The 26,916-nt window shown below is 42.1% G+C and overlaps 1 protein-coding gene across 1 annotated transcript; it reads right to left on the bottom strand.

Annotated features, from left to right (window-relative positions):
* Positions 1–15,467: 15,467 nt before the first annotated feature.
* Rbmx2 (RNA binding motif protein X-linked 2) lies at positions 15,468–24,071 on the bottom strand. The gene is made up of 6 exons (XM_013118229.3): positions 23,933–24,071; positions 23,674–23,789; positions 22,722–22,773; positions 19,775–19,904; positions 17,897–18,080; positions 15,468–16,800 (listed from the first exon to the last, which is right to left on the bottom strand). Exons 1-6 carry the CDS (start codon positions 23,935–23,937, stop codon positions 16,286–16,288), a joined length of 1,002 nt encoding a protein of 333 aa, XP_012973683.1. The 5' UTR covers positions 23,938–24,071; the 3' UTR covers positions 15,468–16,285.
* Between the last annotated feature and the right edge of the window lie 2,845 nt (positions 24,072–26,916).

Here is a 26,916-nt window from a genome sequence, read left to right as displayed (position 1 = left end):
GGATTGCCAGGACTGTTACACAGAGAAAACCTGCCTTGAATTAAAAAAAAAAAAAGGAACAATGAGGTAGCCAGAGGTGTGTTACTCAGTTATGTTTAGTGGAGGCTGACTAAGTTTCTTTTCTTTATATTGTTTTAAAAACCACAGAAATTAAGCCAGATGTTAGTGGCACACGCCTTTAATCCCAGCACTCGGAAGGCAGAGGCAGGCGAATCTCTGTGAGTTTGAAGCCAGCCTGGTCTACAGAGCAAGTTCCAGAACAGCCTCCAAAACAATACAGAGAAACCCTGTCTCGAAAAACAAACAAAAGAAAACAAATACCCACACAAAATTACAAAAGACTAGGCCTGGGGTTTGAGAGATGGCTCAGCAGCTAAGAGCACTGGTTGCTCTTCCAGAATTCAAATCCCAGCATCTACATGGTAGTTCACAACCATCTGAAACTACAATCTCAGAGGATATGATGGCCTCTTCTGGTCTTTCTGTGCACCAGGCAAAAGATCCATACATGGACTGATCAAGATCCCCTGAATGTGGGTGTCAGTGAGGAGGCCTAGGTAATCTATTGAGCCTTGGGCAGTAGATCAGTACTCATCCCGAGTATACACATGGGCTTTGGACTCCCATCCAACAATGTGAGGTGCACTCTCACCCTGAACTCTTGGGGGAGGGTCTAGGCCCTTCCCTGGATGAAATGACAGACTATGGACACCCCCATGGAGGGCCTCACCCTCCCTGGGGAAATGAGGGGATAATGGGGGGGTTGGGGGAGGGCACGAGAAGAAGGGAGGGAAAGGGAGAGGGACCTGGAACTGACTTATGAAGCAACCTTGTTTCTAATCTAAATTTAAACTGAAAAATAAATAAATTTTAAAAAAAACAAAGTAAAATAAAAATCTCAAAAAGTACTTTTAAAAGGTCAGTCTAGACAAAAATGATGAGTTTCCTGATCCGTGAATGTTTCAAGACCATAGGAGTTTGATAGGAGCCACCCAATGTCCTGTGCTGCCTTCCAAATGCATGCACCATCATAAACAACACACACATACACACACACACATACACACACACACACACACACACACGAATCTGTGGAATAAAGTGAACCAACAGCTCTGTGATACTGTTCAATTTTTCCTCTCCACTGAAGGTCAGCTGACTAGAAATGGTACTAAAAATATGCCTTTTCTCCTGATCATGGCTCCCCAAATTGTTACCAGAGTTACCCAGCTCATAGCCTGGACCCATCTGCAATAGGCCAGTCAAAGAAACAATAGTAATAGAGGAGAGCAGGATGACAGATACCATAATAGAAGGAGGCATTATATGTTTGAAGAGAGATCTGGCACTAGTGAGATGTCCAGAGATCTACAAGGATGACACCATCTGGCAATCTAACCAATAGTGGAGATGCTACCTTGAATGCCCTCCCCTGATAATGAGATTGATGACTACCTTATATGACATCCTAGAGCATTCATCCAGTGGCTGATGGAAGCAGAAGCAGACACCCACAGCTAAACACTGAACTGAACTCCTGGAATCCAGTGACAGAGAAGGAGGAGTGATGAGCAAAGGGGTCCAGATCAGGCTGGAGAAACCCACAGAAACAGCTGGCCTGAACAAGGGGGAGCTTATGGGCCCCAGACTAATAGCAGAAAGGCCAGCATGGGACTGATCCTAACCCCCTGAATGTGGGTGTCAGTGAGGAGGGCCTCGACAATCTCTGGGGCATTGGATACTAGATCAGTATTTTTCCCTGCATTAGAATGGATTTTGGCAGCCCATTCCACATGAAGGGATGCTGTCTCAGTCTGGACACATGGGGGAGGACCTAGGCCTTGCCCCGGATGATATGACAGACTTTGGAGATCCCTCCTTAGAGAGTAGAGTGGGGATTAGGTAGGTGGTTGGGGAAGGGTTGAAGGGGGTAGAGAAGGAGGGGAGGGAGAAGGAGCTGGGATTGACATGTGAAGCAAGCTTGTTTCTAATTTAAATTTTAAAAAAATGTTAGAAAAAAAGAAACAATAGTGAACGCAGAAAAGGCACTAGGGTTTGTGCCCAGTTTTACTGTAACTTGCTTTGCATGTTCTGCTGCTATCCCTGGGAGGTCTGCTCTTTTCTGAAGGGAAACAGGATCAGTGGATCTGAGGGAGAGGGTTATGGGGGTAATGGGAGCAGGGGAGGGATAAGAAACTGTGGTTGGGATGTAACGTATGAGAGAAGAATAAATAAATGCACCCGCACCAGCTGAAAAACTCAGGAACCTCACCTGGACAGCATAATAGAGCCAACTTCATTGGCAGAGATGTGGGTGAGCCAGCCAGGAAATTGTGAGCATGGGACAGCTGTCCCCATTTCTCATCTCCCTAAGGCAGGTAGGAGAGCTGGCCCTGAGGTCATAAGAGTGGGAGAGCTGCCCCCATCCCCGACCAGTTGCAACACTCCTGCGCAGAACAATAGAGCTGACCCAGAGGACATGAACGCAGAACTGGCCCACCCACTTGCTCATCTCTGCAAGGGGTGAACTCGCCAGGGCAATGCAGGAGAGCTCACCCTGGTGGTGAGGACAGGGGAGAGCTGGCAGGCTGACCAACCATGCAACTACCCAGGCCCAGGCCCAGGGTTAGGGGCTGGCTCACCCCAACACCCACCCCATCTGTAAACTGCTGGAGCACATGATGGGACCGGTCCTGCAAAAGCAAAGCTGCAGGATCTCCGCAACACAGAGCAACAATATGATAACCAAGGAAAGTCCCAGTGAGGGCCCAGCATCGACAGTGTAGCAGACCCCAGAGGCCTCAAACAAGACCAATGACCCTTTGCAATGAACACTTGCAGGTAAAAATATATGGATAAAAGGGTTACTTCATGGCTCAGTGTGTCATACTACAGCTTCCATGAGGATATAGATTTTTGTCTGTTAAGTTTTATTTTATTTTACTTTATAGGGGGGATATTGCAAGGGCAGAGGGCAGATATGAAGGGACAGGGAAATGAATAGGATGGAGATGTGTTGGGGAAGTCCTGTTATTTGCCTGTTATTTGTCAATAAAGTACTGTCTGGCCAATGGGGAATCTAGATAGGAGGGACTAGGAGTCGAGGAGGATTCTGGGAAGGAGAAACACAAGAGAGTCAACATGTAACGCCATGGGGTAGGAGCCCAGAACTATTCTCCGGTAAAAGACATACTTAGATTAACAATTATGGAGTAATTACTTAAGTTAGAGCTAGCCAGTAAGAAACAAGCAAGGCCAACAGCTTCATAATTAATATAGCCTCCTGTGTGTTTATTTGGGACTGATGCCGATCTAGAACCAGGCGGGCGGGAAGGCTTTTCTCAAAGAAAAAGCTTCTCTTAACAGAATGGTGATCAGGAGTGGGATCATGAATTTCCACGCAAAATGACAAAAGTTTTAAAGGAATTTTAGGAACAGAGAGAAGCACAGATTTTTGGTAGCAGCATTTTTCTCAGGTGTGCTCTGTTTTGCTAGCCACAAGCCGAGATTCACGCGGCTTGCTTACCAGAGTCTTCCTGACTCGGCATAAAAAGAAAAAAAAGAACAGCAAGGTTGTTTTAAGAGACTCTACTAACGATTAAAAGGTGTGTACGTACAGCTGGAAGTGGCAGCTTTTGCTGGAGGTCAGCATGGACTGAGGCGGTAAGCTGGAATCACGCTTACGCCCGCCATCTTGACGGAAAAAAAAAAACTGGCAGTTTAAAACAGCCGCGGTTTTACAGATAAGACACGTGGCCAGAAAAACATAAAGATTTACAGTAAAGTCAGACTTGGATAAAGAAAAACCTCTAAAGGTTTACAGTGTGTTTAAAAATATACGTGAGATTGAGAGAGAAAATGAAACAACAAAGTGGTAAATAAATACAAAAGCTGGCTGTGGTGGTGCACGCCGGTAGGAATTGCTCCAGAGGCAGAGGCAGGCAGGTTTCCAAAGAGAAACCCTGTCTCAGAGAAAAATAAATAAAAGTGAAAGAAATAAAGTAATAATAGATAAATAAATAAGCCACGCAAAGATGGAAAATACACAGAGAGTCTGGATACTGTATACTATTGTGTTTTTCAGTTTTTTTAATTACTCAGGAAGGAACTGCTAAAGTACACTTGATTATAAATGCTGCTAAATTAATCCAACTTCTATCTTTTGAAAATGCCTTGACTTCAAAATTTAAGTATAAGGATATGTTACTCGGAAAAGGAGTTTTTGCTTATGTTTCTACAGAAAATGAAAAGCTGAGGATTCATTCCAGGCTTCTGTGGTTTGACGAACCAAGATCCCCAGAAGCAGTGGACCAGATGTTCCAACAATTGAAACAGCTAAGATGATGCAGCTTTACAGACCCCGAAAATACGGACTTATACAGGTTTCTGAGTTTTGTCATAATCCCCATGGTATAAACAGCGCCCCCTTCCAGCAGGAAGCAGTTTGTAATGAGCGACGTCCCAATTCCCATCTTGTTTATAAATCTTTGCTTTCATTTAAATGGGATTGTTTATAATTGGTTAATGATCACAACCAATCTCTTTTTAATGGTAAAAAGGGGAATTATGGTATGGGTATTGTTTTTCATTTATTGAGACAAATTCAAGATCAATTTTGTGATATGTATATTTCTCCTCTTGATTAAGTATTGTGCTTATACTGATCTTTTAAAATGTAATGCATAATTGAATACAGATTATAGATAGTTACTTATAATAGTCAGAACTTACAGTTAGGTAAGTTAGGTTTTCTAGATAGATAGAGATGTATTTCAGACAGATAAACAGTCTTCAAACCTCTCAAAGACCATCAGAAAATGGCATTTAAAATGGTTTAGGGTTTTTCTGGACAATGAGAAATATCTGCTCCTGGCAGCACCAATTACGTCTGAGAGGAAGATGGGCATCGAAGAAACTTGTTATGGAGTTTGCTTTCAACATGGCAAGATTAGCCATTTGGCAAGAAACTGCTCTTGCCTGTACTGCTTGACTGTTGTTGTATAATCTGGACATGCAGGACCCACAGAAAAGTGACTACTGAACTCAGTCTTATAGGGTTCCTGCTTCATGAAAGAGTCTAAGAGACTTTCTACAGGACAAAGAAAAATGACTGACAGACTGACAGCGCAGATGGACAGTTTGAAATTTCCTGCTTTGCTGAGAAGTGTTCCAGACACATTGTGGCCTATGGGCTGAAGATGGATGCCCCAACGTTACAGTGGAACTTCGGGTGACTGTCCAGGCAGTAAGATGTCTCTGTCAATCCTAGTGTTTATATATTATCCTTTTGTGGTCTTTGATGGAGTAAAAGACAGATAGTTATAATTATAGTTTTCCTTAGTTATGATAAAAGATAAGCTACATATAGGACTTTGGACTCACAAGGATGGGATGGATGATATTTTCTTTAGATCTTGCTAAATGTTAATAGACAAAATGTTGTAACTGTGTTCTTACTTGATAACTGTTCTGTCATATACAATTTGACTATGTTAAAGTTAAGACCTTTCTTTTTGTTTAAACAGAAAAGAGGAGATGTTGGGGAAGTCCTGTTATTTGCCTGTTATTTGTCAATAAAGTACTGTCTGGCCAATGGGGAATCTAGATAGGAGGGACTAGGAGTCGAGGAGGATTCTGGGAAGGAGGAACACAAGAGAGTCAACATGTAACGCCATGGGGTAGGAGCCCAGAACTATTCTCCAGTAAGAGACATACTTAGATTAACAATTATGGGGTAATTACTTAAGTCAGAGCTAGCCAGTAAGAAACAAGCAAGGCCAACAGCTTCATAATTAATATAGCCTCCTGTGTGTTTATTTGGGACTGATGCCGATCTAGAACCAGGCAGGTGGGAAGGCTTTTCTCAAAGAAAAAGCTTCTCTTAACAGAGATGCATGATATGAACAAAGAATTAAAAATAAAGAAAGTTAAAAATAGCCACTTTGAGCCGGGTGTTGGTGGCACATGCCTTTAATCCCAGCACTCGGGAGGCAGGGGCAGGCGGATCTCTGTGATTTTAAGGCCAGCCTGGTCTACAGAGTGAGTTCCAGGACAGCCTCCAAAACAATACGCAGAAATCCTGTCTCGAAAAACCAAAAAAAAAATAGCCATTTTGAGAAAAAGAGCAATCTAGTCAGGGATACCCCCACAACCACACAAGTCCATTGTTGGGGTCTTGATATGAGGTTTAGACTTAAATAGAGGTCAAAAGGTTTATCACTAAACAGTGTAGCCAAGGCGTGGTTCTGCCCATCATCTCTTCTTGAAGGTAGTCTGACAATTTTGCATATCTTTTCTAGGAGATTATCCCCTCTCTGGCTGACACCAGGAACCCAGGCTTTTTTCCTTCTCCCAGAATGAAACTCTTGGGGAATTCAAATGCATTGGAGTCTACTGTTTTGTAGTCTAACATATATATAAAGAGAGGAGTGAATGTACCTCTTTAGAATGTCCTCATTCCCATGAGGATGGTTACAGATCCATCCAAATGTGGGCAGCACCACCCCACGGACTGGTGTTCCAGATTTAAAGTTCCAGATTATCCAAATAGAGGAAAAGGAGAAAAGGAGCTGTGATCCCCCCATAATCTTGGGCATAAGCCCCACCTCCTTGTCTATCTCTGTGTGTAGTAATCCTGCCTCCGTGCTCAGCTTCATCTAATAACCCCACCCCTCTGTTCAGCTCTATATAATAAACACAGTGAGCTTCCACCATGCTGTAGTTTCTCCCAGCCCAGCACGAGACCATATGACCCCAGCTTTCTGTCTGTGTATCTATTTCTGTCTTTGTGGTGAGATGTTGTTTATGATTCATTAAAGCTCACCTGAGAATTCAGAAAGCAAAGTCAGCCACAGGCCGTAGAAGTCAAGCACACTCCTTTAATCCCGGTAGCCAGAAGCTAGGAGGTGGTGGTACACACCTTTAATCCGAAGACTGAGGGTTAAGAGACGGATGGATCTCTAGGAGTCCAAGGCTACCCAGATACAGAAGAGTCTCTAAAAGAGAATTATAGCTCTCACCTTGAAGCCCAACATTAGAGAAGTATATAAGACAGAAGCAAGGTCTCAGACAGGCTTTTTGTTCTCCAGCCACACTGAGGAGAGGCAGCAGTTTGAGACTTGGTGAAGAGCTCCTGTGTGGATCGGCCCTTTCAGCCTGAGTTACAGGTGAGAGCTAGTGGCCAGCTGCTTTGCTCTTCTGATCTTCAGCTTGAAGCTTGAACCCTAATATCAGGCTCTAGTTCTTTTATTTTTCATGTTCCATGTCTTTCTCTTCTTTCACTCACTGCCCCGGTCAGTCTGTCCCTGGAGCCATGCTCAACACTTCAACTTGTCACAGCAGAAAATTCTTAACTCCCCTTCACACTGTCCAATTCCAATTTCCCAGTCTCATCCCCAGCCCTGTAACAAACAACAGGCAAAACCTGTCTGCCCTCTCTAATGTCACTTCCTGAGACCCAGTTTCCTTCCTGGGGGTACTTGGTACACCTCCTCATTTCTAGCCCATCCCCATTCCTTTGTGTCAGCCCCCAGTACCTAAAAATATATTCTACACTGAACCCCCACTGTCTAAAACTGGCAGAGACTCAGAAGAATTCCCTGCTAGGCAACCCAGTCACCACACACTCCTAAGATCCAGAGGGAGCAATAGAAACTAATGAACAGAACACCCAACCATCAAAGATAATACCAGCTATCATGTTGCAGAATATTATTTTAAGGTGTGTTCCTTTTGTTTATGCTCTGGGACATTTGTTTGATGATGGAAAGATGTGTTTGATTAAATAAAATTCCCCTGTGGTCAGGAGGCTGGGTCAGCAACTAGTTAACAGGAAGTTGTAAGGAGGAGCAAGGTGGAGAAGCGTGTATAAGGAGGGGTGAGGAAAGAAAGCATGAGGACTTCTCGGGAGACTCAAGAAGGTGAGCTGCTTGCTATTCAGCCTCTCTAAATAAGTTTCCTTAGTAGCTTTCGAAGAGTCAGTGCCTTCTTCGGGCTTCAGCTCTTTGCCGCCTAGTTGCGGCTGGTAGCAGCAGAGTGACAGTTGCAGAATAGGATAGCCATAGCTTAAAAGTCAGCAACAACTAAAAATGAGAAACAAGCACAATAACAACCAAGGCACTATGTCTCTACCAGAACCAAGCAACACAAATATGGTAGGCCCTGAGAAATGTAATATAGTTGAAGCCGAAGACAAGGATTTCAAAATAGCTATTATAAATATGTTTTAAAAATATTCTCTGGGGGGAAAAGTAGAAAATTTGCCCCTGGGGTGGAGGTGGGGGTTACTGATGTACAATGCAGCCTGGACAACACTGACCAAGAAGACTAAAAAAACTTTGCTAGGTCCTTTTTAGAAGGATTAAAGACAGCTGCTAAAAAGATGTATTTTGCCACCAATTTTTCCCAGATATTAGGAAAAGGGTTATAAAATTTAGAAAACTGTGGCTGAAGAAATGGCTTAGAGGTTAAGAGCACTGTCTGCTCTTCCAGAGGTCCTGAGTTCAATTCCCTGCAACCACATGGTAGCTCACAACCATCTATGAGATTTGGTGCCCTCTTCTGGCCTGCAGGCATACATGCAGGCAGAACACTATACATAATAAATAATTCTTAAAAAAAAACAAAAATGTAAAGGTATAAGTAGTCCCAGTTGCCACTGTCGCCTTCCTCTAATGATAAAATGTAGTTAGACTTATAGATACCCAGAAAAATTTTGGTGTCTTACCCTCTGTCCAAAGAATATCTCCTAGCTGAGAGCCAAGGCATCAGTTAAAAGATGCAGTTGGACCATTTCTCATATTGACAACAATGATTCCCTGAGGTATACGCAGAAACTAATATCCCAGGACTTGCCCAACACCAAGTTCCTATAATTGTTCAACTGACCAGTTCAGCTACCCTCATCCAGATTAAACAATACCCAACAACCTTGGAAACAAAAAGGAAAAATTGCAGTGCATACTGTCTGGCTTAGAGAGCTGGGCACCCTGGCCCAGATTTCCCCAAGGATTTAAAGACTAAATGCTGACATCTTGACCTTCCATCAGAGGTTTCCTGGGACCATGTTCTTACAATATGCAAATGACCTCCTCCTAGCTTCCAAAACTAAAATAAATTATAAAAGAGCCACTGAGGGACTATTACAAGAATTAGACCTTGGGCTATAGAATGTTGGCTAAGAAAGTCCAACTTTGTACATCAGAGGCTAGCCTGTCTCAGAATAGGATTGCTGCTGTCCTTGAGATCCCAAATCCGAAGACCAAGGGAGAGGTTTGAGAGTTCCTAGTTGCAGTCAGGTATTGCTGTCTCTGGATACTTGAGTTTGTGGAAATAGCAATGCCTCTATACACCAGCACAAAGTGATGCAATCTGAACTGAGACGAACAAGATGTTTGAGACTTTAAAAACAGCTCTAACTTCAGCTCCAGCACTTCCAGATGTCTCAAAACCTTTTCATGTTTGTCCATAAAACAAAAGACATTATAAAAGGGATTTTACCCCAAACCTTGGGGCCACAGAAATGCCCTGTGACATACTTGCCCAAATGATTAGACTCTGTAGTCACAGGATAGCCCACCTGTCTAAGAGCTATGGTGGCTACTAATTGGTCTATTTTTTGGTGGGGGGGGGGCTTCGAGACAGGTCTCACTATGTAGCTCTGGCTGTACCGGAATTCACTAGGTAGACCAGACTGGCCTCGAACTCACAGAGATCATCCTGCCTCCTTCCCGAGTGCTGGGATTAAAGATGTGCACCACTATGCCTGGTTTACTGCTAGTCTAATAAAAAACAACAACAAAAATTAACTCTGGGTCAGGGTTCGGGATCATGTAACTCAAATCACTCTGCCACAGAGCCCCTCCTCCAAGGAACACCAGAACCGGGGTAGCCTAATGCCCATGTGACCCAGTACCAGGCCCCATTCCTAGACTGCACCTTCTCTATCTAACACGGCCACACCTCCAAAATCGCCACTCTCTGAGTCTCTGGGGGCCATTTTCATTCACACTACTACATCTCTCAATTAATAGCTAAAGCTTTAGACACAGATTGAAAACTTCATTGTGCATATAGATGTCAGAATTCTGGGCAGGTAAAAAACAACAACAGGACATGAACCCTAACAAAACTCCAATTACATTCCAGTAAAGGATGGATAGACCGCCTTCCTTTGCTTTGGGCCTGCTGAACCCCATATAGGGTGGGATTTACCCCCTGTGTGATTATGTGTGGAAGACCTTCCCCACTGCTTTCCAGCCTCAGAGAGCAGCAATTGGCAGAACTCTCTATTCCTTTCTCACGTCACTACAGGACCCCCAGTTCTTGAATAAAGGATATTCATCCGACTGTCCTAAAGACCAAACTGACCTCTGAGTTCACCACCAGTTTCCTCTTTTTAAGTCTGGGTCAAGCAGGGAGCCAAACGGGCACTGAAACCAACTTGGAAAGGACCCTACATGGTGATTCTCTCCATTTGTACAGCTCTGAAGACCGCAGGCATTACACCAGGGATCCACCACACCCAGGTCAAACTAGCAGAAGCCACAGATGCAGCCCAATGGGATGTCTCCAGACCAGGGACTCATTAAAACTAAGGCTTCATCGGGCCCCAGACCCTTCTGCTATCTGCCCCTTTACCTCTTCCTGAGTCTTATGTTTGGTATAAATTGGTCATGGTCCAACTCCCACTGTCCTCAGGCCTGGAATTAGGAACTGCAAGAGACAGATTTTGGCCTTTGGAAAATAGGCAAAATCTGGGGAATCAGACTCTATGCCACAGGAAGGGACCCTGGGGACAGCTAATCACTCTCATTCTGAAATCAGCAAGGACTGCCAGTTATGCTTAGACACCACCACCCCAGCTGCCATACTACATAGGGACAGAACTAACAGGCCTGTCAGCCCACTGACTACAAAACTGTGACTGGGGCCACCCTAAATTAACATTAGAGGATTTACAAGGGGCTGAAGCCTGTCTAATATCCAAAACCTTTCAGCTAGGTACTTCCCCTTCTTCTGACACCTGCTATTCTAACTTAAGGGTTAATTCTTCGGAATGACAGCGATATTACTGAGCCCCTGATACTACTTAGTGGCCATGTGCTAATGGCTTGTTAAACATGCTCTTCTGATACTTTTCAAACTAAATAGACAAGTTGATCAGGACCTAAGTAGTAAAAGTTTCCATTTCTTAATTAAAGCTCATTAGATTCCTCGTAGAAGCAGTCCTACAAAGTTGGAGAGGCTTAGACATACTTCTCATGAGATAAAGGAGACTATGTATGACCTTGGGAGGATCCTGTTGCTTCGATGCTAATTGATTAGAAGTAATTGAGAGAAAAATCTTGCCATGGTTGGGGAAAACCTTAAAAAGCAAAAGAGGCAAAGACATAAATCAAGGAATTAATACCAGTCTGTTCTCTTGATCCCCCTGGCTAACTGCTCTACTATCAGCACTAACTGGGCATTTAATTCTCATTCTGATTCGATTAACACTAGGGCCCTGCATCTTAAACTATATGACCAATTATGTATCAGTAAAATTAATGGTCCTTAGGACCAACTACATGTCTTTAGAGCAGAATGAGCCATGATTTGACTCATTCACTAAGACCAGTGGGGAATGTAACACAGCCCTAGCACAACTGATGCCATGATAGAAGAATCATTCAGACTGTGAAATTCAGCATGTAGATAGCGCCACCTACCAAAATGAAAACAAAGACCTTTTGGGAAAGACTCTAAATGTACTAACCTTGCTTTTTGGTTCTGTAGTTCTGTTTCAGGCTAACTGTTCTTGTTAACTGAAGTGTATCAACCCAGAATATTTTTTGTACTTACACAACACCCACAGCTAAACACTGAACTGAACCCCTGGAAACCAGTGACAGAGAGGGAGGAGTGATGAGCAAAGGGGAAAAGAATGGACTGGCGAAACCAACAGAAACAACTGACCTGAACAAGGGGGAGATCTTGGATCCCAGACTGATGGCTGAGAGGCCAGCATGGGGCTGATCCAGACCCCCTGAATGTGAGGGTCAGTGAGGAGGCCTGGGATACCTATGGGGCCCTGGGCAGTGGATCAGTGTTTATCCCTGTCATACAAATGGACTTTGGGTGCCCATCCCACAATGAGGAATACACTCTCAGTCTATACTCTTGGGGGAGGGCCTAGGCCCTGCCCTGAGTGAAATGACAGACTCTATAAATGCCCTATGGGGAAGGAAGTGGGGTTAGGGTGGGAGGCTGGGGGGGGTTGTGAGAGGAGGGGAGGGAGAGAGAGCTGGGATTGGCATGTGAAGCAAGCTTGTTTCTAATTTTAAAAATGTAATAAAAAAGCTCACCCTAAGAAGCCTTTCTATGGTCAGGCGGTGGTGGCGCTCGCCTTTAATCCCAGCACTCCGGAGGCAGAGGCAGGCGGATCTCTGTGAGTTCGAGGCCGGGCTGGACCAATAGCCTCCGAAACAATACAGAGAAACCCTGTCTTGTAAAAACCAAAAAAAAAAAAAACCGAAGCCTTTCTGTGAAGATTTTCTATGGGCTTAAACCTCTATCTGAGTGGTCTTCTCTGGTAGATACCCCACAACACACTCAGGGCTCAGGGAACCCTGTGGAAGAGGAGACAGAAAGAGTGGAAGAGCCAGAAGGGATGGAGGACACCAAGAAAACAAGGCCCTCTCCATCAACAGGAGCAAAGCTCATATGAGCTCGCAGAGACTGAGCACGCACAGGACGCACCGGTACCAGGTCATCTGTGTATGTGTTATGGCTCCCAGTTTAGCATTTTTATGAGATTCCTGAGTGTGCAAAAAGTGGGTCTTTGTTTCTTGTGCTTTCTCTTGAACTCCTTTCCTTTTATTTTTGTCCAGTTCCAATGTGGTTTTTGTTATATCTTAATTATATTTCATTTTATTATTTTCCCTTAAATGATTGTTTTAGAATGAGAGACAGAAAGGGAATGGCTATAGATGGGAGGGAGGAGGGTAGGAATTGGAAGGAGTAGAGGGAGCAGAAATTGTAATCAGGATATATTATGTGAGAAAAAAACTATTTTCAATAAAAGGGAAAATTTTTTAAAGAGCCCTAGACTATATAACAAAAATCCCAGTATCAGGCTTGAGAAGTCTCTGTTCCAGTTGTTGTCAGAGGAGTCCAAGCAACTCCCCCAAACAATATAGGCTATTGCTGTGGCCCTTGGTTGCCTCCCTGAAGTTGAAAGTCAGTCTCTATTGTTGGAGGCACCACCCACTTTGGACACAGCACTCAGGAGGATTTGAGCTAGGTCTGACCTGAAAGCCGCCTCCCTGAAGACTAGCTTTAATAGCACCAAAAGGTGTTAGCAAGCTGCCAAGGGTGGGCGCAATCAATAATCCTATGCAGCTGTGACACCTACAATTCACAACAAAGTCCTGGACAGCAAGTTATCCCTAAAGGTTCAATAGTAGCACTTACATATTGGTAGTAACCAACAGCTGTTTAATTAGACTTAGGCCCATTCAACACGAGGGAAATCATGCCTGGTACTATATAATCCTAGGCAGCCATCCATGGCTAATGAGGTCATGGATCTTAAAGAACCTACTATTAGCATTTTCCTAAACCAGTGTAATTCCTAGTTGTGTTCTAAATACTTCATACACATGAGTGTAGCTCTCACCCCTCATCAAAGAAGCTTCTTTTCACAGCAGAGATAATTACACAAAGAAGGAACTTGTCAAAATGAGAACTACTGTCCATAGGGTACCCAGCCCCAATTGAGACATCTACAGCACACCCCCTACACCTAAGGCTCAGAGCATTGCAGAGGAAGGGGTAGAAAGATTCTAAGCCAGAGGACTAGAAAATCTGCTGCAAGACAACTACATCTTCTAGATGACAGGGAAGCCGCACTCATGAAATCTCGGCAATATGACTGCTCAAAGCACACCTGAATGACGGCATCAGTTGACTTGCCAATGTGAAGAGCTATGGGCAATTAAAGACTGATGAGAGAAAATTAGTCTCCCCCAAGGATGAGTCCTGTAAATGTTTATCCAAACCCACATGGTCAGCCCAAAAACCTAAACATACAAGCCAACCCTAAACAAACTCAACAGGTGGCATTTATATAATTATTCACATATTTATATGTAACAGTAATACATAAAGAATAAGAGGCTGTGAATTTGAGTGGGCATGGAAGGTCATGGAGGGGAGAATGGAACAGGGGAAAGGATATAATTATATTTTCAATCTTAAAACTTTTTTTGGTTTATTGAGACAAGGATTCTGTGTAGCTTTGTAGATCAGGCTGGCCTTGAACTCACAGAGATCTGCCTGCCTCTGCTTCCTGGGTGCTGGAATTAGAGGCGTGTGCCACCATCACCCAGATTCTTAAAACTTTTTTAAAGAACAAAGCAAAGCAGGAACTGCTAATCAGACTAGATAGACAATGGACATAACAACTTCCCATTTTAGCAGAGTGGTGACTTTAAGAAGTAAACTAACTGCAAAAGGAAGTCTAGTATGTTTGGAACCCCAAAAAGCTTAATGATTAGCCAAACAGTAAGAAAGAACCAAATGCCCATCCATGAACAAAAACCATGTATCTCTTCATTATTATGCAGCCATGAAAAGTACTACCAACAGCTACAATATCAGCTTTGAAAACACACTAGTTTAAAGAAGACAATAAAGGGCCACTCCTGTATTTCACTTAAACAAAACACTCAGAACAGATGTTATATTTAATCTTCATCGTCAACCTGGGAGACATACCTTTGGGTGTGTCTGTGAAAATTCCAGAGAGGTTTGAAAGGGAGGGCCCACCCTGAATGTGGGCAGCACACACCATGGGCTAGAATCCTGAACTGGATAAAAAGGAAAGGGAGAAAGTGAACTGAGCATCAACACCATCTCTCTCTGCTTCCTAAGTACACAATATGACCATGTAGATACAACTCAGGATCCCGCTACAGGTCTTCCTCACCACGATGGACAGTATCCCCTCAAACTGTAAGATGAAATAAGGGTTGGAAAAAGGGCTCAGTGGGTAACATACCTGCTGAACGAACATGGAAGACCTGAGTTTGGATTCCCAGCATCTAAATACCTGCTACTCTAGTGCTGGGTGAGGAAAAGAGGCAAGCAGACCCCAAGGATATGCCAGTCAGACCAGCTGGTCTAACCTGAGCATCTGTCTCTGTGCAGTAAGAGATCCTGTCTCAAAAGAAAGGAGAGTGGCAGACACTCAACAGTTGATCAGTAGCCTCCACAAGCATACAGACACAAGAAAACAAACCCTTCCTTAAGCTGCTTTCATCAGACATTTTGAAATTTTGTCATGGAAATGAGAAAATTAGCAAATAGGTGAATCCATAGAAACAAAAGCCTATTTATGGTTGACAGGGAAAATAAAGGTATAAAAGATTTAGAATTACATGATAAATGGTTTTAGTCCAACACTGAATGGACCAAATGCCACTGAATTGCTTATAACAATTTATTTTATTTTATACGAATCTCATCTCAATACAAATAAATAAGTACAAAGAAAAATACATAGAGATGTATGTAACCATCAAGGACCAAAAAAAAGGGGGGGGGACTGGGATATAGCTGAGTAATCGAACACTTCTCTAGCATGTGCAAGGACCTGGGTTCCATCTTTGGCATAACAAAACAAAACAGAAAAGAAATTTAAAGGGGAGAGAACTGGCTGGTCTTAAAAAAATCCTATCATGCTAGGTTGTGGTAGTGCAGGCCTTTAATCCCAGCACTTGGGAGGCAGAGGCAGAGGGATCTGGTCTACAGATCGAGTGCCAGGACAGGCTCCAAAGCTACACAGAGAAACCCTGTCTTGAAAAAATCCCATCATATCCATATTACACTCTCCAAATCTCATGAGCTACAGCTTTCTAGAGTTGTACCTGCCATCTGGTAAGGTCCTACGTAGCTGAACTCTAAAGATCTAACATGAAGACTAGAACCATCAATGCCTTGTGTTTGCCTTTCCCAGTAGTCTCAAATCAGAGGCCTATAGGTTTAAGGGCCAAATCTATGAACCAAATTTTAGGCACATACTCTGGTCAGTACCAACTATTTACCCATGGACAGTGGATCATGTTTGTTTTTTTAAATCTAAGATATCTGGCTGTTGAAACAGTAGCCTTATAAACAACTCTGTCATGTAAGGGACTGAAAGAATTCAGCCCCAAAACTTTATATAGAAATAACAAAAACAAAGAGAATTTGATATTTATGCAACAAAATGCATTTTCAAAGAACTAGTCAGCTGGCACAGACTTCAATAATGTCTACGATCACTGACGTGGTGGGACTCCCGCTCCCGGGACTGCCTATGATTTTTATGCCTATAGGACTTATCCCGACTCCTACTTCTATGACTCCTACTCCTACTTCTATGACTCCGCCCTTCAGAATGCCCACCATGCCTGCTGGAATGAGTACCTGAGCTCCTCCCTCTATCCTTATCTCTGCTCTTTTCTTCTCCCTCCCTCCTGCTCGAGGACTTATGCTCATGCTTGGGTTTCTCTGTCTTTGGCTCCCACTCGGGGTCCTCTGCTCTACCATGGGAGGAACTCCTGATATCAGGGGAGCCTGGGTGGTTCTTCCTCCCTTCTCTGGGTTCTGACTTCTGGGCTTTCTCTGAGGTCTTGCTGCTGTGCTTCTTTGGGCCATGGTCATCCTTTTCCTTTACTGTCTTGCTTCCAGAGGACACAGAGCTGAATGGCGGCTCTGCTTGAACCTTGTGCTCCGTCTTCTCTTTTTCTTTCTTTTTTTTCTTTTTCTCCTTTTTGTCTGTGGGGAAGCAATCAATAAGAAAAAGAAAACACAAATAAATCTCTTTAAAATGTGCCTTTCTTCTCTCAATAAATCATTTAAAACAGAGACATTCCAAAATGTTCCCATGCTAGCAGATGGAGAATGCATTTGTGAAAAACATCCCAGGTAGCAACATGAAGCAGTTACAGATTGTGCCTCCTGGAAAATGTTTTCAAGAATCAAATTGCACACCTGTCACTCCTGATAGGTCATGCTGTACAAGACAACACCACACAGAAGCACTGTTGTAGGAGGAAAACAATTAACCATGTGACTTACTAGAGGCGCGTACAGATGAGGTAATAAAAGAGTGGTTTACCACACTGCTAACCACACCCACTTTAGGCATGACTAAAGACGTATACGGACGGACGTAAAGACGTATACGTACATAGGCAGTGAACTACGTCACTAGCCAGGCCGACTTTTGGGCATGGCTAGGGGGCATTACAGGGGAAGGTATAAAAGACTGAACAACGGCCAGGCGTTGGTGGCGCACGCCTTTAATCCCAGCACTCGGGAGGCAGAGACAGGCAGATCACTGTGAGTTCGAGACCAGCCTGGTCTACAGAGTGAGTTCCAGGACAGGCTCCAAAACAACACAGAGAAACCCTGTCTCGAAAAACCAAAAAAAAAAAAAAAAAAAAAAAGACTGAACAACGGAAGTCTTAGTCACTTTTTCGGGCTTTCGGCTTCCAGTTCGGGGGCAGAAAACTACTCGGCTCATCTGGGTTACTTGTTTGGTATCTTGTGAGTAATTTTTACAACAAATACTTAGTATTACTTTCAGTAAGTGTGCCGTTTATCGTTACAGCATCACACTGTGTCTCCAAACACAATCTCATTTTGAGATAAAGGGTTGGGATGACAGCATATCTATCAACTTTGGGAGACACAACACTGCCCACACCACTAGCCTTCCTTCCTCAGACACTTCTGCTTTCCCAAATAAAATAAGGGTTCTCACACCTTCCCATTTTCCACTTAAGAGTGAATTCTTGACTATCTAAGCATGCTTGGAAAAGAAGACACTAAGAAACCAAGAATTTTCTACTTAGTTTTAACACGCCACCTTTTTTGTGCTTTTTTGTGTGCTTGACATCTTCATCTTCAGACTCCTCAGGAGAACTTGACGGAGGTGTATTAGCCCCACAGCCCTTCGCCTGGAGCTCTCTGGTCACTTCATCCACATCTTCTGATTCCTGAGGAGCCCGGTAGTTTGACACATGATCCACACGGATAGTTCTTCCTTTGATCTAAGCAAGACCACAAATGCGTCAGCAAAGATAGCCCCCACATCCAACTATCTGAACTAAACTACAGTAAAACCAAGGTTTGAATCACATGCATGAAGAAAACATGTTCAATTGGTATGTTATAGCATATATAGCTAATACTAATAATACACACTACTCAGGGCAGCTGAATGAGGTCTGGGGCAAGTGAGACCTCTGGGGCAATTATGCCCAGAGCCCCCTTGATTTACTACATGTACTATGCAAATTTCTTTATGTTCTGCATGTGTCATGAAGTTTAAAAAAAACACTCAGAAGTATTGCCCTAAAGCACAATATCAAGAAAGTCTATGAGAATTTAGAATTTAAAGGACAATTGATTATCTATAGGGATAGAGAACTGGTGCAGTTGGTAAAGCACCTGCCTTGTAAGTCTAAGACTAAGAATAATCTGGGTATGATAGCACACACTTGTAAGTCCAGCATTGGGAAGCAGAGACACAAGACTGCTGGAGCTCACAGGCCAAGCAACCTAGCCTACTTGACAAGTTCCAGACAAGTGAGAGATCTTGTCTCAAAAAAAGAAGTAAAAGTACACACATCTTGAGGAATGATGCCAAAGCTGTTCTCTGGCCTCCAAGTATACATGCACACACATGAATATGTGCACATACATACAAAGTTATACACAACGTTTAACAAGAAAACAACATGCCCTAGAAAAGCATGAGGGCCAGAAACATGAAATCTAAAGCTATAGCTGTTTTTTCAACAAAGTAATAAGGAGGCAAAATAAGACCAAGGGAACAAAATGCTTTTGCTCTGGTGGTATTGAATTAAGGGTCTCATAGAGAAGCATCTCTCACTGAGCGATATTCCCAGCTTTGCTTCCTTTTTTCTTGAGCTCTCATACCTTTCTCTACTGCCAAACAGGTCCTTTCAGTTCCCACTGACTATTGGACTAACAGCTAGAGGTGCGCAGGTGAACAATAAAATGAACCCTGTGTTTTTCAGTCTATTTTCAAGCAGATACATTTCTATACAGGTAATAGCATCTAAACCATGAATTTCAATTTTACTGTTCCATTCCTAGAGCACATTTTTATGTGTAACCTTTAAGCATGAGAAGCTTCTATTTATCATTTTGATAAAAAAATTTAAAAAGCAATTTTCCCTTGGCGGAGACTTCTTCTGAAGACCACTCCTTTAAAATTTCAGAATGGTTTATTTTTATAGAATTGGTCACCAGATTTTAACTAAAGAATTTCCAGGAGTCAATATGTTAAGTCACTGGAATCATATGCTAGATACACATGGCTCTGTCTTAGCTCATAAAGCCATGCTGAAAGCCCCCGGTTCCCTAGCACAGCACAATATCCAAGAGCAGTGTTTCTAGTCTCTAATGCACTAGAACAGATGGAAAATGTGTATAAGAAAACATCCCCCAGATAAGGGGGCACAGTACCCATGTTTCTGGAATGACAGTTTGCTAACACATACGGAAAAGGAATAAGTCCTGGCAGATGCATGAGTCAGAAAATCGTTTCCTGGAATCATTGCCTATCCAGTGTGTCTAGGCACCTCTACAACCCCCACAATACATCCAGCTGACCAGTACTATTCCTACACCTGTAAACAGCAGGCAAAAAAAAGAGAAATGAAGCCTAGCCCATACACAGGAAAAGTTCATCAAATCCTGCATAGTAAGCAGTTACCTTAATTCCATTGAAATTGTCAACAGCCAGAACTGTACTCCTCTGATCTTCATAGCACAGGAAACAGAAGCCTTTAGACTTGCCAGTCTTCTTGTCTCTCACAAGATTAATGTTGACAATCTCCCCATATCTGTTTAGTTTATAAAATGTATTATTCATTTAAAATGCAAAAGTTTTCACACTGAATGATGAATTCAAATAATCAGTATAGGAGAAATAGAATTAGATGACATGGTAGGTTGAAAACAAAAAGTTAAGTAAGAATATAACAAGGCAGTCCCAGCACTCGAGGCAAAGGCAGGCAGATCTCTGTGAGTTCAAGGCCAGCCTGGTCTACAAGAGCTAGTTCCAGGACACCCAGAGCTGTTACACAAAGAATCCCTGTCTCGAATCCCCTCTAAAAAATTTATATATATCAAGGACAAAATAAATGCATTAAATGAGATAGACAAGGTTGTCTATCTGAAAAATGCCAGCATAACTCATAAATCAAAACTTTTGGGCAGGTGTAGGCAAAGGTAGGCAGATCTCCATGAGTTTGAGGATGGCCTAATTTATATTCTGATTTTCAGGTCAGCCAGGGCTACACAAAAGAAACAGAAACTTATTGGAGATTTTTAAGTTTAAAACAAAGTTGAAAGGATTAAGACCAGATGAATTAATATCAAATAACATAAAAGAAACATAAATAAAAACAATTGTCAATAATCCACTTATGTCAGACTAGTAGACATATAGGTATTTTTGAAGTATATAACCAGATAAATTATTTTCAAGAATTCATAAAACAAATTAAATTCACTATTGGTAAGATCTCAAAATAAATATCAATAAGCACTAAAGTTTCTGGGAAAAAAGACAGCTCAGAAGTTAAAAGCACCCACTGCTCTTGCAGAAATCCCAAATTTAGTTTCCAGCATTTAAGCCAGGTGTCTCACAATCTTTGTATCTCCAGCGGAATCTGATGTCTCTGGATTGATTCTACAAGCATGAGTATGCACATGCAAATGCATACTCGCGCGCGCGCGCGCACACACACACACACGTGCGCACACACAGGAAGACAGACATAACTAAAGATATTTTTTAAAGATCAATTAAAACTAACTCTAAAAATTTACAGTATATACTCACCAATCATTGTGATAAAACTAGAAATAAAACAAAAGCCTGCTAAGGGAACTAGAAAGATGACTCAATGATTAAGACCATTGTTTGCTCTTCTAAAGGACCCAAGTACAATATCTAGCACCCACTTGGAGGCTCCCAACCATCAGTAATTCCAGTTCCAAAGAATCTTGTGTCTTCGCTGAGCATTAGTGGCAAATGCCTTTAAGCCCAACACTCGGGAGGCAGAGGCAGGTGGATCTCTGTGAATTCGAGGCTAGCCTGGTCTACAGACCTCCAGGACAGGCTCCAAAGTAATACAGAGAAACCCTGTCTCAAAAAACCAAATAATAATAATTTGGTGTCCTCTTCTGTGCCTGGGCACTAACATGGTGCTGACAAACATAGAAGCAAAATACCCATACACATAAAAATTTTAAAAATATTAAAAAAAGAAAACCTCAAACTAACCAGAACTTGAAACGTATTCTTTTGGCTAATAGATGGATGAAAAAAATGAAACAAAATTTAAAATGTCAACGATACATCACTTAGAAACTAACAACAAACTTTAAAATACCATGAAAATTTATAGGATATAGCTAAGCCCACTACTCAGGAAATTCTGCAACCTTGAAGAATTTGATTCTTTTAAAAGCATGACTATGAAATAAAAAAAAGCTAATAAAGACAGACTTTAATAAAGATCAAAGCAGAAATTAATTAAATACAAAAATAGACTCTTATAAAACCAATTCCAAACAAAGCTTTATAAGAGTCAGAAAATAAAACTGGAATTGATATATAAGCTACATAAGTACATATAAGTTATATGATTACATATATACACACCGACCCAAAATCTGGTATCGAAATGCAAAATAGTGAATGTGATTCAAATAAGGTTGAGAATAATTTGTCAAAATAACGGAGGCATAGAAAATGCAATTAGATAAAACTAATATAAAAAATGAAAAAGTAAAAGTATCTGCAGATTATATACAAGAGTGTATACAGAAAATTAAACGCATCAATGATAGATAATGACAAAAATAAATAGTATAACAATTCAGTAAAGTAGCAGGTCAGAAAGGTCCAGGACAGCCAGAGCTACACAGACAAACCCTATATCAAAAAGGAAAAAAAAGGATTTGGATAAATAGGCATTTCAGTGAGAGTGGATATTAGTAAAACCATTTCAGGGAACAATTCAGCAATGCTGACAAAACTTACCAGGCTTAATCTGTGTCTGTTTGGCCCAAGTTTTCAGTGCTTTGACCTAACCCTACAATGCCACACAGATAAGAACCAGAGGGCCCTGTGATCATGGATGACCCCTAGTTTCTAGGAACCCAAATAGAGAGAGAGAGGTCAGCACTGCACTTTCCTGGGAATTCCAGATTGTTCCAATGCAAGTCCATGCTAAACACAGTTCAGGAGAAACTTGACAGAAATGAACTAGGATCCCTCAGAAAGCCTCTCAAATAATCCAAGCTCTGGGATCTCCCACGTGCTAATGTTCTGGAACCTTATATAGCCTGGAACTGACAAAGCTCTAGCCTTCCCCACACAAGGATGTCATTCAGACCAGAATTAAACTGGCTTTGGTGGCTTTCTGAGACAGGGTCTCACTCTGTAGTGCAGGCTGACCTGGAATGTGTTATGTAGCCTAGGCTGGCCTCAAACTCATGGCGATTCTCCTACCTCATAGTCTCTTCTACTGGCATTAGAGGTATATAACCCATACCCAGCTTAAAATGCCCTTTTGGCATTACAAAAATAAGCTACAGAAGCAAGCTGTTCTATGCACTCAGAAGGTAGGAAATGAAAGAGGACTTACTGTGAGAACACACAGATGATGTCTCCTTCTGTCAGTTCATAAGGAAGCCCTCCTGGAAGAAAACAAAGCACAGCCCAGGTCAGCAAACATTAATCAAGTGTTTACTGCATGCTACGCACTAGACCAGACACTGGAGGAACAGGGTCAGTAAGCCCTGAGCTCACAAAAACCAGTCGAATGCAATGAGTGGGAAAAGGGACAACAGTCCAGCAGAAAAGTAATTAACTCTTGGATCTCTGTGAGTTTGCGGTCAGCCTGGTCTGCAGAGTGTGTTCCAGGACAGCCAGAGCTACATAATGAGACTGTCTCAATAAAAGGAATAAAAGTGATTAATTCTAAGCGGAAAGGGGTTACCACTTACGAAATTAATCTTATTCAGTCCTCACATCCAAAATCCTATAAAGCAGAAAATTTCCTGCACAAGACTCAGATTTCACAAACACTGCGTTCAAATATACTATTGTTATGTTCACTATGCGTAAACTAAGAATTTTAAAGAAAACTGTTAAGCAAGTCACAGGAAATAATTTCCCCTCTATGTGTTTTCCCTCATGTGTAAAAATGGGATATCACTATATTTGCCTCACAAGAATGTTAATAGACACAAAATAAAATTGTGTGTATAAAATGCTTACCACAATATCTAATGAAATAGCCTCTTTCAAAAGTCAAACTGCAAAATTGTTGGTTGTGACAGAAAGAAAGAAAGAAAGAAAGAAAGAAAGAAAGAAAGGAAGGAAGGAAGGAAGGAAGGAAGGAAGGAAGGAAGGAAGGAAGGAAGGAAGGAAAGAAAGAAAAAAAGAAAGAAAGAAAGAAGCCAAAACCAGGCTGTGGGCAGACAAGCTGCTACAAGCGTGTGGGTGACAAGAGTGGTCAGCGGGGACTCTATCTAACCGGAGGGGGGGACGCAGCGACTCTGAAAGGGACTGCTAGAGAAAACTGTGGACCTCACCAAGAAAGATCCAGGCGCTGTCCTTGTATTCCGAGTGCCAAGACACCTTTTCCGCAACCCCAAGTTGGACCTCTCGCTCATTCAGTTCGTTGATCAGCTTCACCTTAGTTAAAGGGCTGCGCGGGAGGAGGAAAGGGTTTAGTTAAAAGTTCATTTCCTCAGAGCCTGCGTTCTTCTCCCACCCCGGCGAGAACCGGTCACCGTTTGCGGGCAACCATCCGCAACCCACTCCCCTTCCTCAGAGAAACGAAACCCTTACTTCATATTCGCGCCTTCGCGCTCCTCTCTCAAGCCATCAGCTTCCGGGTGACGCTACGAAGGGCGTGCACAACCCGGTCACCCAGCTCAGATTGGAGCCGGCAGAACTGGAGGCGGAACTTCCACAGGAACTTCCGTTCCCGCACGCTAAGACTTGGAGCCTGCACAGTAGCGTGGAGGCGCTTTCTCACGCTTAGTACCCTATGCGCCCATGGAGAAATAGTTCCCTACTTAGTCACTGCTTCCCGTTGTGATGTAGAGCAGGGGCGGGACTTGGAGCCTGCGCAGTAGCGTGGAGGCGCTTTCTCACGCTTAGTACCCTATGCGCCCATGGAGAAATAGATCCCTATTTAGTCATTGCTTCCCGTTGTGATGTAGAGCTGGGGCGGGATCCTGGGCTTTAAAGGGGCTTTTCAGCTTCTGGATAATTCATTGTTTGATTTAGTTTGAAACGTTTTCTGAATGAAGTAGTGTGTCTGATAGGGTGACTAAAGTCCCTGTTCTGTCTCTTAATCTAAAGCCCTGTTCTTTCACTCGGTGGCAGTTAAAAAGAGTCCCTCAAAGCCGCCCTGTTTGGGATTTAACAGTAGAAAAGTAAAGAGGATAGCTATGAGAATTGTTTCCCCGCTCGAATATTAATCACGGACCAGTGTGCCTCTACAGACCGAATTAAATACCCACAGATTTACGTAAGAAATGTGGTCTTTTTCCAGCAGAAATTAATATTGGCAATTTAATGTATCAGTTGAGGAGTGAACAAGTGCTAAATAATGAGGCAGACAATTTATGCATGCTATCTCTGTTTGGCTCAAAACCGGAAAAGTCTCATTCGTTACCTGTGACTCCTCCCAGTACTCCTCATCCCGCCCCTACCCTGAGGCTGGGCTTCCTCCCTGAGCCCGTTCCCTGTATAACTTAGCCATTTTCATTTTTTCATTCAGTCTCTACCCTCTTAACAACCCCAAGAAGTACATATAGTTACCATCCCCATTTTACAGAGGAAAAAACTGAGCTCCAAAAAACTTAGTTAGCTCGAAGATCTGGAGCTCAGTTGTTAAAACCATTTGATGATAATGTTCTGAAGGACTTGTATTCAGACCCCAGCTCCCGCAACAGGTGGCTCACAACCCCAGCTTCAAAAGACCCATCCTCCTCTTCTGGCCTCTGTGGGTACCTGCACTCACATGGCATACACAGACATACAGACACATAAATAAAACTAATAAATCTTCTCAATTTTGATTAGGTTGAAGTGTCCTCTGCTTGTACCAATCAGATCAGGAAAATTTATTCAGTCCTTATTGAGCATCTAGGTTTGTCCTGTACAGTTGCTCAATAGAAAGGAATTTGAAGGATGGGTCTTCTGCACTCAAAGAGCTAATGGTATAAGACCCAATCAATCTACATATACTTGAAAAGTTTGTCATAAATATTCAGACTTCATTGTGTCAGCAGAGAATAGGCGTTCCATTTTGTGAATTCTTGGTCTCTTTAAAAACAGAATTTTAAGCCGGGCGGTGGTAGCATATGCCTTTAATCCCAGCACTCGAGAAGCAGAGGCAGATGGATCTCTGTGAGTTCGAGACCAGCCTGGTGTACAGGAGCTAGTTCCAAGACAGCCTCCAAAACCACAGAGAAACACCCCCTCCCCCATAGAATTTTTAAATGGACTCAGAAGGAAACTTAAGGGACGTTTTATTAAAGTTCGAATGACAACAGGGCAAGGAAGCTACAAATCTTGGCAATTTGTGTTAAGAAGGGAATGGATAAAAGGAAACAAGAAAGCCTTGTCTTTTGATTTAGGGTCTACAGGCAAATCAGCTTTCCTGAGAGGTACTCTCATGATCAACAGGCCCTACTGGATTAACTGACTAATGTTTTTTTATTTTAAACTTTACTATTTCAAAAAAGATTGCAAGTTAAACACTAAAATTAACCAGACCCAAAGACCATACAACTCAATGAACTTTTAGAATAACATTCAGAACAGAAACTGTGGAACTTCATATTGGATTTTAGGCTTTCACTATCAAATATATTTTATTCACTTGTCCACCAACAAAACCAAAAAATGATATCATTAGAACTAGAAGAAGAATTTGATTTATATTCCCTTTCGCTCGTGTCGATTACTTGCATTCAGTCCATCGCCATCACATAATATTTAGCCGTTCTTGTTTTCTTTTTTCATGTTATACTGCACTCACATGTACATTTGTTCACATATATACATATATTGTTAGCTAGATTCTGCATATAAGGGGGAAGCATGCAGAGTTTTTTTCTGAGACTGTGTGACCTCACTTAGTACATTCTAATTGCATCCATTTTTTTCTATAAATTTTGTTATTTTATTTGTCTTTATAGCTGAATAGTATTCTATCTTTTATTCATGCCAAATTTTCATTCCCTATTCTTAAGTTTGATGGACAGTCAGGCTGATTCTAATTATTTATATACTGAACAAAGAAGAAATAAACATGGGGATGCAAATATCTCTGTGATATGGAGTTCTCTGGATATAAGCCCAGGAGTGAAATATGGGAGTTCTGGTTTCAGTTTTTTTTGAAAAACTCTCCAAATTGATTTCCACAGTAGCTGTATTGATTTGCACCCACACCCACCAGTGAATGAAGGTTCTTTTCTCTTCACATCCTCTCCAACGTTTGTTGTCAGATTCATTGATTAGAGCAATTCTGACAATTCTGACTGGTGACATCTCATGCTAGTATCTCAAAGTAGTAATTTTTATTTCTTATTTAAATTTTGTTTCATTATTTGCAATTTTCCTGATGACTATGGATAGTGAACTTATTTGGTGACTGACAAATTTATTTCCTTGGTGTTTAATTTCAATTTTTTGTAAATTCTGGATAGTAGCTCTTTGAAGTACAGCTGGTAAAGTTTTTCTCCCATTCTGTGGGCTGTCTGTTAACTCTGCTGATCATTTCCTTTGCCATAAAGAAACCTTTTATTTTCAGTAGT

Source organism: Mesocricetus auratus, unplaced genomic scaffold (genome assembly GCF_017639785.1).
Source record: "Mesocricetus auratus isolate SY011 unplaced genomic scaffold, BCM_Maur_2.0 Super-Scaffold_100003, whole genome shotgun sequence".
In the NCBI taxonomy this organism is placed as follows: domain Eukaryota; kingdom Metazoa; phylum Chordata; class Mammalia; order Rodentia; family Cricetidae; genus Mesocricetus; species Mesocricetus auratus.
This window is presented reverse-complemented; position numbering and strand designations above follow the sequence as displayed.

Coding starts and splice junctions, on each gene's coding strand:
- Rbmx2 (XM_013118229.3), bottom strand. Junction 22,774..23,673: donor CAGCGCCTGGATCTTTCTTG/GTGAGGTCCACA, acceptor GTTTTCTTCCAG/GAGGGCTTCCTTATGAACTG. Junction 18,081..19,774: donor ACAATTTCAATGGAATTAAG/GTAACTGCTTAC, acceptor GGTCTTGCTTAG/ATCAAAGGAAGAACTATCCG.